Source organism: Phodopus roborovskii, unplaced genomic scaffold (assembly GCF_943737965.1).
Source record: "Phodopus roborovskii unplaced genomic scaffold, PHOROB, whole genome shotgun sequence".
Classification (NCBI taxonomy): domain Eukaryota; kingdom Metazoa; phylum Chordata; class Mammalia; order Rodentia; family Cricetidae; genus Phodopus; species Phodopus roborovskii.
The window spans coordinates 1,722,872-1,739,958 of NW_026126638.1; the positions used below are offsets into that span (position 1 = coordinate 1,722,872).

At 46.0% G+C, this 17,087-nt stretch overlaps 1 protein-coding gene across 1 annotated transcript in view; it reads left to right on the plus strand.

Moving 5' to 3' along the window:
• The window catches only part of Ano2 (anoctamin 2), a gene marked incomplete at its 5' end in the record, with an annotated part of 300,185 nt that overhangs the window by 71,172 nt on the left and 211,926 nt on the right, over positions 1-17,087 (plus strand). Inside the window, 3 exons of the mRNA XM_051173071.1 lie at positions 9,039-9,190; positions 11,156-11,210; positions 13,742-13,793. Of these exons, the coding sequence (XP_051029028.1) occupies positions 9,039-9,190; positions 11,156-11,210; positions 13,742-13,793 (259 nt within the window). The remainder of the gene's footprint in view (positions 1-9,038; positions 9,191-11,155; positions 11,211-13,741; positions 13,794-17,087) is intronic.

Consider the following 17,087-nt stretch of genomic DNA (forward strand, 5'->3'; position numbering starts at 1 on the left):
TGCCTGTCCCACACCAATAGCTGCTGGTCACTAGCTCTGATGACATTATTGGCCCAGCTGGGCTGCTTTCTTCTAAACGGGCCACTTTCTCTGTTGGACTTATAGAAACACCTCAATGTAAATGTAGATTTTTCTAGAACACAGAGTCCCTTCTTCTATGGGACATACCTTCCTAAAAGCACTTGTCTCATGTCTGAGAATGACTTCCTACCCCTCACTGAATAAACAAACTCAACCCATCCTTTGGACTCTAATCTCTGTTCTACATCCTCATTGTCCACTTTTATTTATTCAGCCCAAACCTGTCTCTCCTTTATTGGACTCGTAATCACTATACACTTAGTGTTTACCCCTTGTTTTTTTCCCCCGCCAGATGCTTTGGGAAGTTATGCTTGGGTTTTACCTGTACCTTAAATCTCTGGGATCAGGAACTCACATTTTTTTTGTGCATTTTTCTGAAAATAACTGTATGCCATTGAAGTAACGGTTGCTCAATAATGCTCTAGATTGGTTGGACTGCCACACGGCTCTTCTCTCCTCAGCCCCACGACCTCCTTTCAGTCATGATCCTTAGCAGAGTCCCTTTTTCAAATAGGAATCTCAGTCCAGGGCTTTTTCCTTTTAAGTGAGATTCAGCTGGAGAAACCACCACTTCCTTGACGATTAGTTCCTTCATCCAGTGGTGATCTGTTTACCCATTGGGATTATTTTGACACTTTAGTAAATCCAGAAAGTATAAGTCAGGGGATCTGGGTGGAGTGGTCCACATCTGTAACCACACCACTTGAGAAGGAGTCTTAGGGTACCTATTATTGTGATGAAACACCATGACCAAAAGCAAGTTGAGGAGGAAAGGGTTTATTTGGCTTATGCTTCCACATCATAGTCCATCATTGCAGGATTTCAGGACAGGAACTCAAACAGAGCAGGGACCTATAGGCAGGAGCTGATGCAGGGGCCATGGATGGGTGCTGCTTACTGACTTGCTCCTCATGGCTTGCTCAGCCTGTTTTATTATAGAACTCAGGACCACCAGCCCAGGGATAACACCACCCATAATAGACTGGGCCCTCCCCCATAAACCACTAATTAAAAAAAATGCCATACAGGCTTGCTTATAGTCTGATCTTATAGAGGCATTTTCTCAGCTGGGGCTCCCTCCTTTCTGATGACCCTAGTTTGTGTTAAGTTGACATAAAACTATTCAGTACCGAAAGAAGGGCAGGCAAGGGAATCATGGGTTTCAGGTCAGTCAGGATACATAATGAGATCTCAAAAAAAAAAAAAAAAAAAAAAAAAAAAAAAAAAGAAACTCCAAATAAATATAATATGCCAGGTGAAACTCCATGACTTTTACAGCAGCTAATGACACATAAATCCTTGCTTGTGGGGAGAGGAGCCACCGCCTAACCTTTGGACTACATCTCTGGACAGACTCACTTTCATTGTCAGTTTTTTTGTTTGGTTTGGTTTTTCAAGACAGGGTTTCTCTGTGTAGCTTCAGAGCCTGTCCTGGAACTCGCTCTGTAGACCAGACTGGCCTTGAACTCACAGAGGCTCGCCTGCCTCTGCCTCCTGAGTGCTGGGGTTAAAAGCATGCACCACCAATGCCCAGTAAATTTCAGATTTTTTTCCTTTTGTTTTTTGTTTCTGTTTTTAGAGACAGGGTTTCTCTGTGTAGCTTTGCAGCCTAGCCTGACACACTCTGTAAACCAGGCTGACCTCGAACTCACGTACATGTCAATGGTTTTTAAGTGGACTAGAACTGTAGCTATTTATACAGTGATGGCTGGAGGTGGGGCTGGCCTCTTTGTTGTCATAGCCTGTTCTGGAACATTTGCTTTTAATATAGGCACACTAAAAAAGGAGGACTTAGATTTCATATCTCCGCGTTTTGGTGCATGCTCTTTGATTGCTGTTTAAATAGTCAGAAAGAGGGCAGAATGCTTTGACTTTCATTGTGTTGACTGTCATGCTTGTCTGCTTCAGCATCAGAAGCGGGTAGGTGAATGGTGGCACCTACTTGCTATGATTCTGGGGTATGGTTGTGTAGCTGCAATGCAGGTGATACAGGTCTGTGAGGAGTCTGACCAGAGACCTGAAGACAGTGATGTTAAGCGTGGAGATGAGCCAGGTGTGGTGGCTTGTGCCTGGAACTCTCACACAGGATGCTGAGGCTGCCCTGTTTTGACTTCCAAGCCAATCCAAGCAGACAGCGAGCTCCATGCCAAACTGGGGCAGAGAGTGAGACCCATCTTTAAAACAGATACCAAGATGTTTGAAGACATGAGTTTAGACTTTTTTGTGTTTAACACTCAAAATGAAAAACAAACAAAAAATTAAAATAAATGTCATGGTTTTATTTATTAAAGCCTTGAAGTCATGTCTGTATGAATTGGGTGGATGGCTGGGACCTAGGCAAGAGGGTATCAGGGCTAAGAGTGAAGAATGCAGGCAGGCTGGCATCAGATCCATAAGAGGGCAGTTTGGACAGGGACCGAGCCATTAGCAATAATGTCAGCACCAAGGGAGTAAACCAGGATCCAAATGGAGGTTTCTCTCCCACCCACCAGTTTCCAGAACAAATACTCAGAGGCTTAATGTTAATTATAATTGTTTAGCCAATGGTTCAGGAATATTACTGACTAGCTCTCACAATTAAATTAACCTATTTATATTAATATGGGAGGAAAGGGCTATTTTGGCATATGATTTGGGAGAGAATTGCCCATCATGGTGCCGAAGGTCTAGCAGAATTCATGTGGGCAGGAGTGTTTGGCTAGGACGCCTCACAGCCAGGAAATCAGGCAGATCAGGAAACGGAGAGCAGAGGGAGCTGGTGCTTGGTCAGAATCCTCTTTTATTAATTTATTCTGGAATCCTCGGCCTTGGTAAGCCTCTGTCCACACTCAAAGTGGATCTTCCCTCCTCAGTTAAGTCTCCCTAGAAATGTTATCTCAGACACCCAGCAGTGTATCTCTCCTGTGAGTGATTCCAATTCCAGTCAGATTGATAACGAAGACCAACCATCACAACATATCCATGAATGTATGGAAAGGAGTCGTCTAGGAGGAGAAGCAGAGAAAGGAGAGACCACCAACTTCCTTCACTTGCGGCTCAGGGAAGGAACTCCTACACCATACAAGCCTTTTTAGCAACAGACTGGATCCTAAAACTTTCTGTTATATTCTTGAGAGTTGGAAAGCATTGTTGCACAGTCGGCAGCTTAGCATGGGCCATGATGGGCATACTTGTACCATAGAAATCAGCATCCTATCCTCTGGAGACCCTTATTCCTTTACCAGTCAGTCCTCTACTGACATGAACCTGAGTGTGAGACTCAGGTCCAAAGCCACAGCGTGACCTTCTGCTCCATTCATCTCCTGACTGGGGGTGGGGCGGGGTGACAAGGAGAAACCTAAAAGATGTGTGTCTTGCTCCAGGCAAGAAGTGGCTTCTGGTTAGAGAAGGGTCAAGGACATCAATGTTCATGACATCAATGTTCATACCAGGGATTCTGAGCAGTTCTGTTCTGCTTGGTGTAGAAATGAGTTCCCCACCATAGTGTTAACTTGTTCACTTGACTCTGATCCATCCTCCATCCATCTATTCACCCTTCATCATCCACCCATGTGATGGAAATCTCTGACAATCACTATGCCCCAGATGCTCTGCTAAAGCAGTAGTGAGTTCAGCTGTCCTCTGGCCCTGATGGCTTTTATGCGGTGACAATTCAGCATTTTATAGCTAGTTGTAAACTGAGAGACACTCATAGAAAAACAAGAGGGGTATATAATGAGAGCCAACAGGAGGGGACTCTTTTGGATGATGGTGGGTGAGTGTCTGAGTTCAGCTCTGAAGGCTGGGCAGGGGTTGGTGAGTTGGGAGGGCAAATGAGAACATTTCCAGAGAGGGCAAGATTCCCAGAGCCCAAGGTCAAGAAGTCCACCTGTGAGAGGAACTCAGAGGAGCCGGTGTGGCTACAGCACAGACTGTGAGTAGAGAATGAGCCTGAAGAGGGAGCCGGGAGGCATAGCCCTTAAGGGGCCTTGTCAGCCATGTAATTTAAAAAGCTTGGATTTTATCCCAAAATTTAAAAGTCAGCAAACATTCATTCATGTGTAGAAGACATGCTGACAACAGAAATAAAAACCATAAACGAATACAGAATTGGACAACAGAGAAAGAACTTTTTTTTTTTTCTTGTCAGCATATTACAATCTACATGCAGCATTGCGGCTGACAGGAAACTCAAGCTGTAGGCACAGGTAGAGCGGTGAGGGGCTGCTCGGCCTCCGCTTCTGCCCACCAAGACTCCCCCCTTCCAGCTCTAGGTTTACAGCTGAGCTTCACAACTCCTGGTGTTGCTTGCACTTTGATGGGGGGAATGACTTAACACTCGCGTGCGTGGACAAATGTGCTCATGGGCAGGGAGTGGGGACAGATGTTCAGCAGCCTAGGACATCTCAGCCTTGGTCCCTCACATGCCTGAGTGTCTTCCCAGCACCATTTGGGGGTGAAAACAGAGCGGCGAGTTCTGTGCGTCTTTGCTTGGCACCTTCCTCTTCTCTTTGGCTGTGTAGCCTTCCATCCTTGTCCACCTCGTGCCTGTGTTCTCACGCCATCTTGTCTGTCTCACTTCTCTGCCCGGCTCAGCTCTTGGAAACTGGAGCAGAGGGCATCAGGAGGAAGTCTTCAGACACTCTCTGACTGCCGAGATGAGAAGGCTGCTCGAAAGAGTGACAGTTGAACCTCGGTGTTCTGACACCTGATGGGATAACAGAGGAAAAACAAACAGGCAGAGAGACAGATACATTGAATTTACTTCTATTGACATGGTGCGCCAGGTGGGGAACATTGTCCAACTTTATGCCTGGCTTATATTCTTGCTGGCTGACATGTCCTGTCGTTTGCAGGGAGAGCTCCTCACAGGCCACTGCAGAGAAAAGTGACTAGGGGTTCCTGGGTTATAACATTTGTATCTTATCTTGCTATGCATTTTTCTTGTCTTGTTGGTGGTGGGACTTGTATGTCCACTAAACTTGTGATGCTACGTCAGTTTTCTCATCTGTAAAGTGGGGACAGTGGCTTGTATGCTGTCCGAGATAGACATCACTAGGACCTTGGCTCCCTGTGTTCCAGGAAAGCATGTGATTTTAATGCAGAGAGGAAACAAGTCAGTCCTGGGACCACACTGCTGTGCCCGTCTAGGGGGTGGGGAGATGGAGAGAGATGAGGAGGAAGAAAGAAGACAAAAGAAATCTCAGTGAACCCCTTAGACTGTGACAGTGGGGCCAAAGCGAGCTTTTATGAGAACCACATTTGATCCCAGGAATAAAAAATAAGAGCAACATACTTTAATGATTATTTATGATTTTAAACACATGAAAGGCTCAACGTGTACCCAGGGAGGCTCATCGTGTACCCGGGGAGGCATAATGGGGAACAGCTGGCTAACATGTGTCTCGCCATTTCTGAGGATGCTCATAATTCTCTGATGTCCAGGAATAACAGTAATAATGATGCCACCACTGATTATTAGTGGTAATAAGAGCATTGATTATCCTTCTGGGAAGGTGAAATGAGAACCTAGGTTGCTGGGCTAAAATGAGGTGTTGTAGCTTGCTTCCTCCTCCGGGGCAGACCATTGGGCTTTGTCAAGGATCAAAGGCCATCCTGGCCAAGGGAAGTGTCCTAGATGCTGCATCCAGGAGACCTGGGTTTTAGGCCCAGCAATTCCTTGCTCCTTTGAGCCTTGGTTTTCCCATCTATGAGGTAGAGGTCCTGGTCCTCCCTGGTAGGGCATGCAGTGTCTTCCTGGGCTCTGTTGAGAAGCTGCAGGTGCAGGTGCTGACACCCGGTTGAGCACTTTGTAAGGGGCGGGGTTCACATCAGAGTTGTTGTCATCCCTGCACATTCCCAGCACTTGACCCCATCAGCTATCAAGCCCAGGATCTCTAGGGGAAGCCTGGAAGTGTTTGTGCCATAGAAGTATGCTTCTTTTCCTTAAGTATTTCAAGTCATGGTCACGCTAGACTTGGGGAATACTTTCAAAATTGTTTAGCCTAGTTCCTTCTCCCTTTTATGACTTGTTAAGTGGGTCTGGAGGAACTCTCAGCCCAAGCCTAATTATCCACTACTACTGAGTAAACCAGTGTTTGCCCCATGCCCCAGGAATTATAGGGTTTCCCCATCTTGCTTATGGAAATAGTTGCCATTCTCAATCCTTCCAGATGGTTCTTTTTCTTATGGGTGTCATTTTTCACACCTATGCAGCTAGATGTTCAAGGAGTTCCTTCAATAGACCTCTGTGGTTCTGTGAGCTGGGTTCCCCTCAGATAGCAGGTGGATTCTTGTCTCCATCTCTCGAGCTTTATTCCTGCCCCTGTAACTCAGGGATCTCAGAATCTATTTGCTTCCCCTGACTTCTCAAGTCAGGGACCTGGAACAACCCCACACATCTATAAACATAAAATATCTAATGGGTCAAACCTGAACTGATAATATAGACATTCTGGGCAAACAGAGAAGTAGAAAACTTAAGATGTATTTAAGGGAGTTACATGAGCTTGCTAGAGCTCAGAGCTTAAGTGTTTTCTAAAGGTCTAAATATAAATGCTTGGTCCCTCGTGTGGAGCCATTTGGAGATGATGGGAATCTTTAAGATGAGGGTATGTATCTAGTCTTATTGTAACCCTTTTCTTATTATTTGTGACTAAATGAGCAAGAATACCACTCTTCTCCCGAGGCCAGCTGAAGTGCATCCCCCCATCCCAGTGACACACTTTTTAGATTCCTCGGCTAAAGTTGGTGTTACCTTTCTTGAAGCCTCAAATCCCTCTGCACACATCTGGCTGCCTTTATCGTAGACTGCCTCGGGTGTATCTTGGATTTATCTTTTTGCTCAGTGAGACTGTCACAGGAGTGAAGAAAACAGGTGTTTGTCCTTTTAAGTCAGAATATCTGGATACTGGCTCTTGGTCTGTTCATTCATGGCAGCATTAAAAATTAATTCGATTTCAGTAGCTTAATAGTAGTCAAAACTTAGTAGGTAAGAGTGACTTTTGTGGCCAGTGACTTGAGCAGAGGTGGGGTCAGGATCATTTGGCTCCTCTTGGTGGAAGCTGGGGGTCTCTTGGTGACTTGAAGTTCAAGGGGCCTTGTTTCTGTATCTGTTGTTTGCAGGAAGTTTGAAGGGACTCTAGGGGTTTTTCCCTTTCTGAGGACACCCGGGGTGTTTTAGGACATGAAAGGGGTAGGGCTGTAAGTTGCCAATATTCTAGCACAGGGCTGACTAGTGTTTCTTCTGTCATATTTTGCTGATCAAGGACAACAAAACCCAGCTAGATTTGGGGAAGGAGCAGATCAATGACTCATAGCAATGAACATTTGAAAGTAAAGCTATATGGATAAATGGGTATACTGTGTGACTCACTGGGTCACACTACAGATTCCATAATGAGATGTTTACCTTTTTTTCCCCTTTACTTTTTTCTTTTCCTCTTAAGTTTTATTTGTTAGGGGGTGGAGTTGCAAGGGCAGTGGGTGGATATGAAGGATTGGGGAAATGAATGGGATCGAGATGCATTATGGGAAAGACACAAAGGATAAATAAAAAGAAAATTAAAAAAAATAATTTAAAGTAAAACAATGAAAACAAAAAATAACCTGAAAAAAAAATGAAGTACAAAATTTGCTTAAAGGGATTTGAATTTTGTTATCTTTGTGACTTTCATAGCTTCGATTTAATTGATAACCTTTTATAAGGACTGATACTCCCACAAAATTGCAATGAATGCATACCTTACTTTTAACAGGATAGCCAAGAGGAGGCCCTCTGGTCTCTGCTACACTATCGATGTTGGGCCCTTCCTGGGCCTCCTCTTGGCTATCCTGTTGCTGTGTGTCATGAAGATCCTGCAGCTCTGAGTCTGCAGGACTGGCTTCTTCATGTGCTCCAGCAGATCACAGATCAGGTGGATGCTGGGGTGGGCCAACCCATAACCCTGCTTCTGGGCCTGGGTAGTTAGTTGCAGGCTTGCTCTGGCCACCAGCTGTCCCCTTACCCCCAGTCCTCACCACCAGAATGAGCTCTCCAGCATTACCCAGGCTAGTTCATCCCTTGCAACAATGAGTAGTGGGGAAAGCTGTCCCATGTTCATGACTTGGGAGCTGGCTCCCCCACACCTCCAACAGGGTTGGCTCTACTGTGTTGCCCAAGTGAGGCGAAAGGCCTGATCTCCCTAGCGTTAGAGCTGGTGAGGGGCAAGGGCAGCTCTCTCTTATGACCTCAGGGCCAATTCACCACCCACCTCAGGCATAGAGGGGTGGGGGCATCTCTGCCCTGCCCATGTCACCACACAGCAGATGAGGGGCACGGCCAGATCTTTCATGCTCGTGTTCTTGGGCTAGCTTACCCACACCTCTTATTGAACAGGGTCAGCTCTGCTCTGCTGCCTAAGAAGGTTCAGGGTCTGCTTTCCCAAGTGTTGCAGCTGGTAAAAGGGGGCTCAGCTTTCTCTCAAGCTGGAAGTGGTAGGGGAGGAGGGCCTCTTTCTATTACTCTCACCATCATCCTGCAGACGGGAGAGGCGGTATCAGCCATGCCTGTCTCACGCCCTCAGACCTGACTTACCCATGCCGCTGTGCTGCCCAGGCAAGGCGCAGAGCCTGTTCTCCTGAGTGCTGCAGCCGGTGAGGGGTTGGGTCAGATCCCCACCTGATGCATGTGCCAAGGAGTGAGGGGAGGAGGGCATCTTTCCCTCACCCATTACCACCACATGGCAGACACGTGGGGTATGGCCTGGTCTCCCATTTTCACGCTCTCAGGGCCAGCTTGCCTACGTCCCTGTGAACAGTCAGCTCTGTTGTGCTGCCCAGGCGAGGCGTAGGATCCTCTGTCCTGAGTGAGGGGCAGTACCTGATCTCCCTAGTGCTGTAGACAGTGAGTAACCCTGTACAGCCCGGTCCTCTTGGCCTCTGTTCTCCTTCATGCCGCAGGTGGCATCCTTTTTAGACCTGTGCTTCGTTGTTTACAGATGTACGAGATCAAAGCTGGAGGCAGCATCGCCAAGAAGTTTAGTGCCATTCTGCAGACACTCAGCTCACCCCTGCAGCCCAGGGTTCCCGAACACAGCAACAACAGGATGAAAAACCTCTCCTACCCGTTCTCCAGGGAAAAAATGTACCTGTGAGTATGGGAGCCATGCGGGCAGGCACATGAGGGGGGATGGGGAAGGACCTGTGAATGATGACCCCAGACCTGGGAGCCAGGGGGAGGAAGCAGCTGTCCTGGGAAAATAGTTCCCATGCCTATGACTGCCCTTCCCCTGTGAAGTCATTCCAAATAGCCCTGGACATTCATCTAGGGACATCAGTCTGCTCCTTGGTCCATGCAGATGGATGGGTGGAGAGCCAGGGGACAGCCAGGTGTGGAACCCTGTGAGAAGGAATGTACTCACCTCCCATGGGGAAGCCCCTCTGCCAAATTGACCTGATTAGGTTTTGATAATACACGATGAAGCCAAGAGAAGGTTCTGGATTTGTACATACCCATTGCCTACTTATGCTTCCCTTGATTCTGTGGAAATGCTATCCCTACCCAGGAAGTGTGAATAAAAATCTCTCTATGGGAATGGCCGTTTGGGAAACTTGTAGAAGAGATGACCGTGGCAGGAAAGTGGGAAACGAAAGCTATGGGGCATTAGCCAAGCACTAGCAGCTCAGGCAAAAAGCTGTAGCTATGGGGGGGGGGGAGGTTGAGAAGAATTGAGTGAACAAGGCAAAGAAGGAACTTAGGGACCCAAGAGCACAGAAAGAACCTTTGTTTTCAGGAGCAGTGTTTCTGTGTGCATTAGAGAATGCCCCTCACTATCTCCCAATGATTGACAATAGTTCTATGAATGTTTCACAGCAAGTCCCCTTCCCCTGTGTGACCTTATAACTGTCCTTCTATTCCTCAGCAAGGGTCACACAGATGTAGGTGACATAGCAAGAGCTAAGATGGCAGCCCCTTTCACCCGTGTGTATAATAAGTTTGACCACACACACTGCTCTTTATCACATCTTCTCTTCCTCCGGTTCCCACTGACCCCTTCTTCTCAGCAAGTTTCTTTTGTGCGTCCACATCTTTCTTGCTCTTTGTGACCCGCTGAGTTTACATGGCTACAGGCCCAGGGTTATTTGATAGGGTATGGAAAGTATCCAACAGCTACATGGCTGAAGAAAATGACATCCTTCTCCCGTTAACTATCAATAATGGCTTATCAAGAAGGGTGAGGCTTCCAAAGCCCCCCCTCTATCTATGATGGAATGTTGAGGAGTCCAGTCTTATGCCGCTGCTGTGATTTCGTGAGTGTGGTAAATGACCACGTCACGTCCCTAGGGTTGATCCTCCGACCTCTTATCTTGTCCTTACGTTATTTCTTCCTTTCCTCTGCACTGGTCTCTGAGCCTTGGAGTGGGTGATGCAGATGTTCTGTATAGGGGTGAGCATTCAACAACCACTTACACTCAACACCTTTTTTTTTTTTTTTTGCAGTTATAAGTCTACACATTACATTAACTTCCATTTGCTTCAAGAAGAAGCTTTTCTGACCAATACTGCCGGTAGTTTGTCAGCATGTCCAAGTGCCTAGATTCACAGGTGCTTTTGTTGGTGTTCAATGTATGAATACTCACAGGACCTTCCATGAATGAGTTTGGTATCTACTGATGAGATTACAGTGAGAACACAAAATGGAATTTTGAAAGACAAATAGTTATAATCCCAATACCCCTGTACTAGGCTCTTTTTAAAAATTTTTCACTTATTATGGCATACTATTTTCTGGCACAGCTTTCTATTCACAGACTTCTCATAGTTATAATTTCAGTGCCTTCATGACAATTGTCCATATCAATTTTAAAGTTGAATAACTGTAGTGGATAATTTCGTATTTTTCTTCTGCTCATTTCTTTTCATTATGAACAATTCCTTCAATAAGTTTTTAGAATTTCTGGGTCAAAACAAGCATCCATGTTATGTGTATAAGTGTGTGAAAACTTTTATGTCTTACCATGTTGCTTCCTAAAGGTTTGCCCTGGTCTGTGGGGACAGTGGTGTCAGGGTAGAATAGTGATGTGAGTTCACCATTTGCTTTCTTTGATTCTGAAGGTACAACATCCAGGAAAAGGATACCTTCTTTGACAATGCTACACGGAGTCGCATTGTAAGTAAAGGGTGTACTGGGTTAGTAAGGGCTTTGGGGAAAAGCTAGGTACATGGTTAGCAGGGCATTTCCTTTCCCTCCCTGCTATCTCTCATCATTATTTGCCTGGCGTTGCCTAGCAACTGTAAGGTATCCAAGAGCTTCCCCATCCCAGTAGTACAAGAAAGAGCAAACAAGTTTACCTGCTAAAGTTTGAGCGGGGTGGTGCTGCTTATGAACTCTCCGTGCAGACCTTTCCTAGAATCACAGAAGTGGTAGACTATCAGGAGTGGTAGAACTTGAAGCCAGTTAAGTCTTACAGCTGAAGATGCTGAGGCTCCGAGAGGCAATGAATTAGAAAAAAAAAATATCACAGATTGTTAGCATGTATATTTATCTGGATAGTGTTATGTAATTATATATCTTTATCTATATGTTATAACAGGACTGAAAGTAGTCCTAATTGCTGGGTTACTGTGCTTTTTATGAATTTTTTCTTCTTTCACCCCCATGACAAGGACTCATGGGATTTTATTTCACAAGAAACGCTAATTAGACAGTCTGGCCTATAATAATAATAACCTGTTATTCCCTCTCTCCTTCCTTCCTCCCTACCTTCTTTCTTTCCTTCCTTTCTTCCTTCTTTCCTTCCTTCCTTCCTTCCACCTTCCTCTTTCCCTCCTCTCCCCTTTCTTTCCTTTCATATCAAAGATTTTATTTGTGTTGGGTGTTTGATTCTAATAAAAAATCTGTGTCTGGCCTCTGTTCTTGTGGCCCTATCTCCAGCCACATAGTATCTTCACTTTCCCATCATTTAATTCTCTATCACTCCTGAGATCACATGGCCTTTTGGCAGAGGAAGGCAAGAGAGACCAGAACTTGTAGCCTTGTGAGAAGTGTAGAAGTAATATTTCTTAGGAAAGGACTTACATTCTGGTGCTGAATGGATAAGGAAGAGAGACTTAGAAGAACTTCCCAGCTACCTAGGTGACATGGATGGTAAGAAGGGTCAAGGAGCAAACAAAATTACTGAGCATTTCCAAGACACATAGACAAATGGTCTTTTCTCTTGCTTTCAAGATGTACAAGAAGACACCTCTGGTCCCTTCAAGCCATGTTTTAGGAAGGATTAAAAATGGGCTTATGATTTCTTTTCCCTTCCCATGGAAAGGGGTATAAACTTCCTGTTTTCTTTGATGCTATTATAAGTCAATTAATTCTCAACATGGCTTGGCTCCCCACACTGTGGGGGGAGTAACAGGGTGTGGAGATTAACTGATCATTACAAAGTGCTTGTAAAATAATACAATGCCTTATAAATGCTGTTCCTAATTATTATCGCTATTGAATTACTGCTGTATTAGAAGCAGAATTAAACGCTCTTGAGCCCCGTTCTGCTGGAAGTTATTTATTTACCACTCCCTCTAGTTCTGCGGCGGGAATATAGGAGTGTGAATAACGATAATGAAACACATGGCTCACTCATCCCTTCTAGAAAGCTTCCTTTTTTTATGCTCTGCCTTTTTCTCAGTGTACCCCAAAGTATGAGAAGGGCAAAGAAGAGCCTTGAGTTTTATCCTGACCACCCTGGCCTTTTGGCTGATGTCTCATTTGCACGATTCTGTGACTATTTTCTGTTACTCCCCCCTTCTTTGTTGGTCCAGTCATTTGTTCCCTTCTTTCAGTTAGGATACCATTGCTTGGTCTGGCTGAGGTTTGGGCCCATGAGGGAGTCACTGTACGGTCACCACTGAGCCACCTATGTCTCAGGTTCTCTGCTAGGAACACCCCTCCATGTGAGAGGTAGTCGCCTGAGTCTGATGGTGCAAGAATTCTCTAGAGCTTTTAGGCTTCTGAGACTTGAACTGCAACAGAGCAGGAGGCCCACAGACAGCCACTGCTGCTGTGACCAGGCAGGGTGAGAACTCAGGAACAGCTTGAGCAGATGAGAATGTTAGGATAGGCTGCACTCTTCCACACCAAGCACTGCCATGCCCATTGGCTTCTAGAGGCTTCCTAGGCCTCTGCCAGGATGCTACCAACAGAGGAACGGACCCTCTGATGTGGGCTCAGGCCCCTCTGCATCTTACTTGTGTCCCGTGCGTTTCCAGTTTACTCTCAGGCTCTCCTAGTTAGCATGTGCCTCTGACTGGTGGAGGAAGCGCCTTGTAAAGGAACCCCACCTTCCCTGAGGCTCCCCCACACAGGATGGGCACAAACCCAGACACTTCCTCCCTGGTCCCCAAGAGGGCTGAGTGTTGTAGGATGCCTCTGCCCTCCCTTTCTGTCACTGCAGCCAATTTATAACCTATTATTGATTCATTTTATTCTCGGGGTGGCAAGGAATGAGGGTGTGTGTGTGTGAGAGGGGTTGAATCCTTTGCTTCCTCAAAACACTCAAGCTTGAATGGGTTTGACAAGTAGGCCATGAGCTCCGCACATGCTTGGCGTCCCCTCGCTGCAAATGAGGCCTCTGTCCCAGCCAGCCTGCCTCACAGGGTGGTGACGCACATGGTCCAGGCATTCACAGCTCCGCTGTCCTTCTCTTTTAGGTACATGAGATTCTGAAGCGCACAGCCTGTTCTCGAGCCAACAACACGATGGGTAAGGAACCCTCCAGTGAGGTGGTGGTCCACGAAGCGGTGAGGGGCTGGGGGCGGCCTTGTCAACACCTTCCTTGGTGGGCAACAGGAAGAGCAGCAGGCCCACCCCTCGCAAGCAGGGCTGCTTCAGCTTAGACTGAGCAGCCAGTCTGGGCTGCGGAGTGGAAGCCCCCACTACACGGCATGTCTGGGGTGCTCCAGGGCTGTTGAAGCCTCTCCCACACCTCTAGCTCACGGTGGTTGGAGGTTCTCTCCTCTTTCTAAACTGTCTACATCTCTCACTTTATCTGGACCATTCAACTGCTGTTCTCTCATCCTAGTTCGCTTTTGATTGCTGTGATAAACACCTTGACCAAAAACCACTGTGGGCAGGAAGAGGGAAACGGGGACAGGAGCTGGGGGCAGGACCCCAGGGGGCCAGGAAAGAACATTGCTCACCAGGTTGCCCCACATGGCTACTCAGCTGCTTTTCTTACAGAGCCTAGGTTTACCTGCCCAGCGATGTCACCGCCCATAGTGGACTGGGCCCTCCTAATCAATTAGTAATTAAGAAAATGCCCCCACAAATATACCCACAGGCCAATCTGATGGAGGCAGTTCCTCAGTTGAGGTTCCCGCCTCCCAGGTGACCCTAGCTTGTGTCAAATTGAGAAACCTGACCAACATATAGTAGTTTTAAGTAACACAGCCCATTTTCACTTACCGTCTCTTTTTTTTTTTTTTTTTTGAGACAGGGTTTCTCTGTATTGTGTTGGAGCCTGGAATTAGCTCTGTAGACCAGGCTGGCCTCAAACTCATAGAGATCCACCTGCCGCTGCCTCCCGAGTGTTGGGATTAAAGGCATGTGTCACCACCTCCGAGCGACCCTCTTATATTTACTGTTTTTAGGAAGGAAAGTATCTTAGAGGTCTCAGGTGTGTGTAACCCATTTATTCTCTGCATGAAGAAGCTACTTCCTTCCCAAGAGAGAGTGAATGGTTAATATAAGACTATACGGCAAGGGGCTGTGAGGTCCAAATGTGCTTCTCTTACACCCAACTTTGTCTCCACTGTAACAGGTGGAATCCATTCACCTTGGGGTATTTTTTCAAATATGACTATTTCTGTACCCTTGGATCAGTAGCCTCAGCATTTCAAAGTATACACAATAAGGTAGGTAGACTGATGCTAATGGACTGTTCAGAGATGCATATGGTGGCAGAGGTGAAAATCTCCCCAATTTTATTATCACTCATTCCCAGATCACGTCATTGGTCCACTGATTCTCCCATAATGCTCTCTCTTTGGGGTTTCCACTAACCTCAATCTCCTTCTTGCTCATTCTCTACACTCATGGCTTTGACTCCTAGACAGTGAGCCCTGGAGATGTGTAGAAACCATTGCCTTCTGCCCCTATGCACATAGTTTTCTGCTCTGCACATTCTACTCAGTTGACTTTATCTAATGAATTGACTTTAAAAATGCCAAGCCTATTAGTCCCATAGGGATCACTGGAGAGTTTCTGACCTGTGTTCACAGAGGGCGACTTAACCTTTCTGCAGCCCAGTTTCTTTTGTGTGGGATGGAGATCATGAACGTGTAGTTCAGAGTTTTTGTAAAGATTAAACAGGCAACTGTGCGTTTGCTTTATAAACTGGAAAGTCCTTAAAAGCTGGGGTTTCAGGGAGGGATAATCCCCGGGATTATTGGAAGGTCACAGGAAGCAGCCTGCTTCAACTGATTCTGTTTTCTTTTGCCTTTTAGGATTTTGTGTGTGTGTGTGTGTGTGTGTGTGTGTGTGTGTGTGTGTGTGTGTGTGTGTGTGGTCTCAAAAGTCAGACATCCTTAGGATTTTGTTGTTGCCCAGTAGTGCTCAAAATTTTACTTTCCTCTAAGACATTCAAACAAGCATCTACTTTGAGTCCCTGCTATGTGTCCAATGATAGAAAGAAGTTGAGGAATGCCAAGATGAATTTGACCTATTATCTACCCTTGAGGGGCTCCTAGTGTAGTCACTCAGCCAGATGTGTGGATAGGTAATTATGAGATAAGGCAGCAGGTGCTGTAATAGATGCGCACACAATGAAACAGGAGCACCAAGCAGGAAGCAATTACCGCTCAGACCTGCTTCTCGGCGTCAAAAGAAATTATCCAGCATCAATTTCCTGGCTCCCGGAGACAGTGGTGTGCCAGGAATTATCACCAATTACAAATGGCAGACAACACAGGAGCCTTGTGCGGAGCTGAATGTTAGTAGTTGGAGTTGTTTTAAGTGGACCTAGAGCTTGGCTGCCCTGTCCCTCCTACCTTTGGAGCACTGTGAGCCAGTGGTGGAGTGAGGGTGGGGCTGAGAGCCAGCTCATTGCACAGGAGCTGCTGCATTGTAAACAGGGATGGTCGAACTGTGCTTCTCAGCGGAAGGGGACTTGGAAGGATTCTCACTCCGTAGACCAGGCCTGCCTTTGCCTCCCGAGTGCTGGATTAAAGGCCTGTGCCACCAACGACGCCCGGCAGGATATTTATCCTCAAGTGACTTTACTTTTGCCTGGCCAAGAAAAAAAAATCAAGCCTTTGGAGCTATTTGACCAACTTAGCAATCTCCACTGGTAGATCAGAAACGACCAAGAACACTATAGGGTCGAACATCGAAGAATACAATGCTATTTTGAGATCACATGGACCTTTGAGCCAGGAGATGTATTTAGTTCTTTCCTATCTCTCCAGTTTTATAAGAAAAGCACAAATGGGTAGACCTGACTGACATTTCTCCAGAGAACTGCTGTCTCATAAATGTAAGAGGAAAAGAGAGAACAGGATATATTTGCACAGCAGGCCTGGATCCTTGGCCTTGGGTCTGGCCTTCCATATGGTCGTTATACTTGTGACCCATGTATAGCGCGTCAGTCTCTTTCTTATTGTTTTTAACTGAAAACTTAGAAACTGGAAGAGGCAATGACGATAACAGCAATTCAGCACCTGTCCCACTTGGTACCATCACTCTTTTTCTGTGTAGACAATACATCTCTATTGATGCCGGCCTTTGGAAAGCACCAGCCTATATATAAGCTGCATGTACTGATTTATTTATATTTCTGCCTTGTTCCACAACATTCCTAAAGTGGCCTACAAGGAAAACAATAAAACAACCCCGAATATAAATAATAAATGAAAAAAATAAGAACTAGGGGAAAAACACAAATTAAAATTGAATGTCAAAACTAGGAGGGAAAAAAAAAGAATATAAATATCGAAACCATAAGGCTCTTGAGTTTCTGCAGTTGTATTGTAAACTTAACCCTGAGCACAGGGAAAGGGA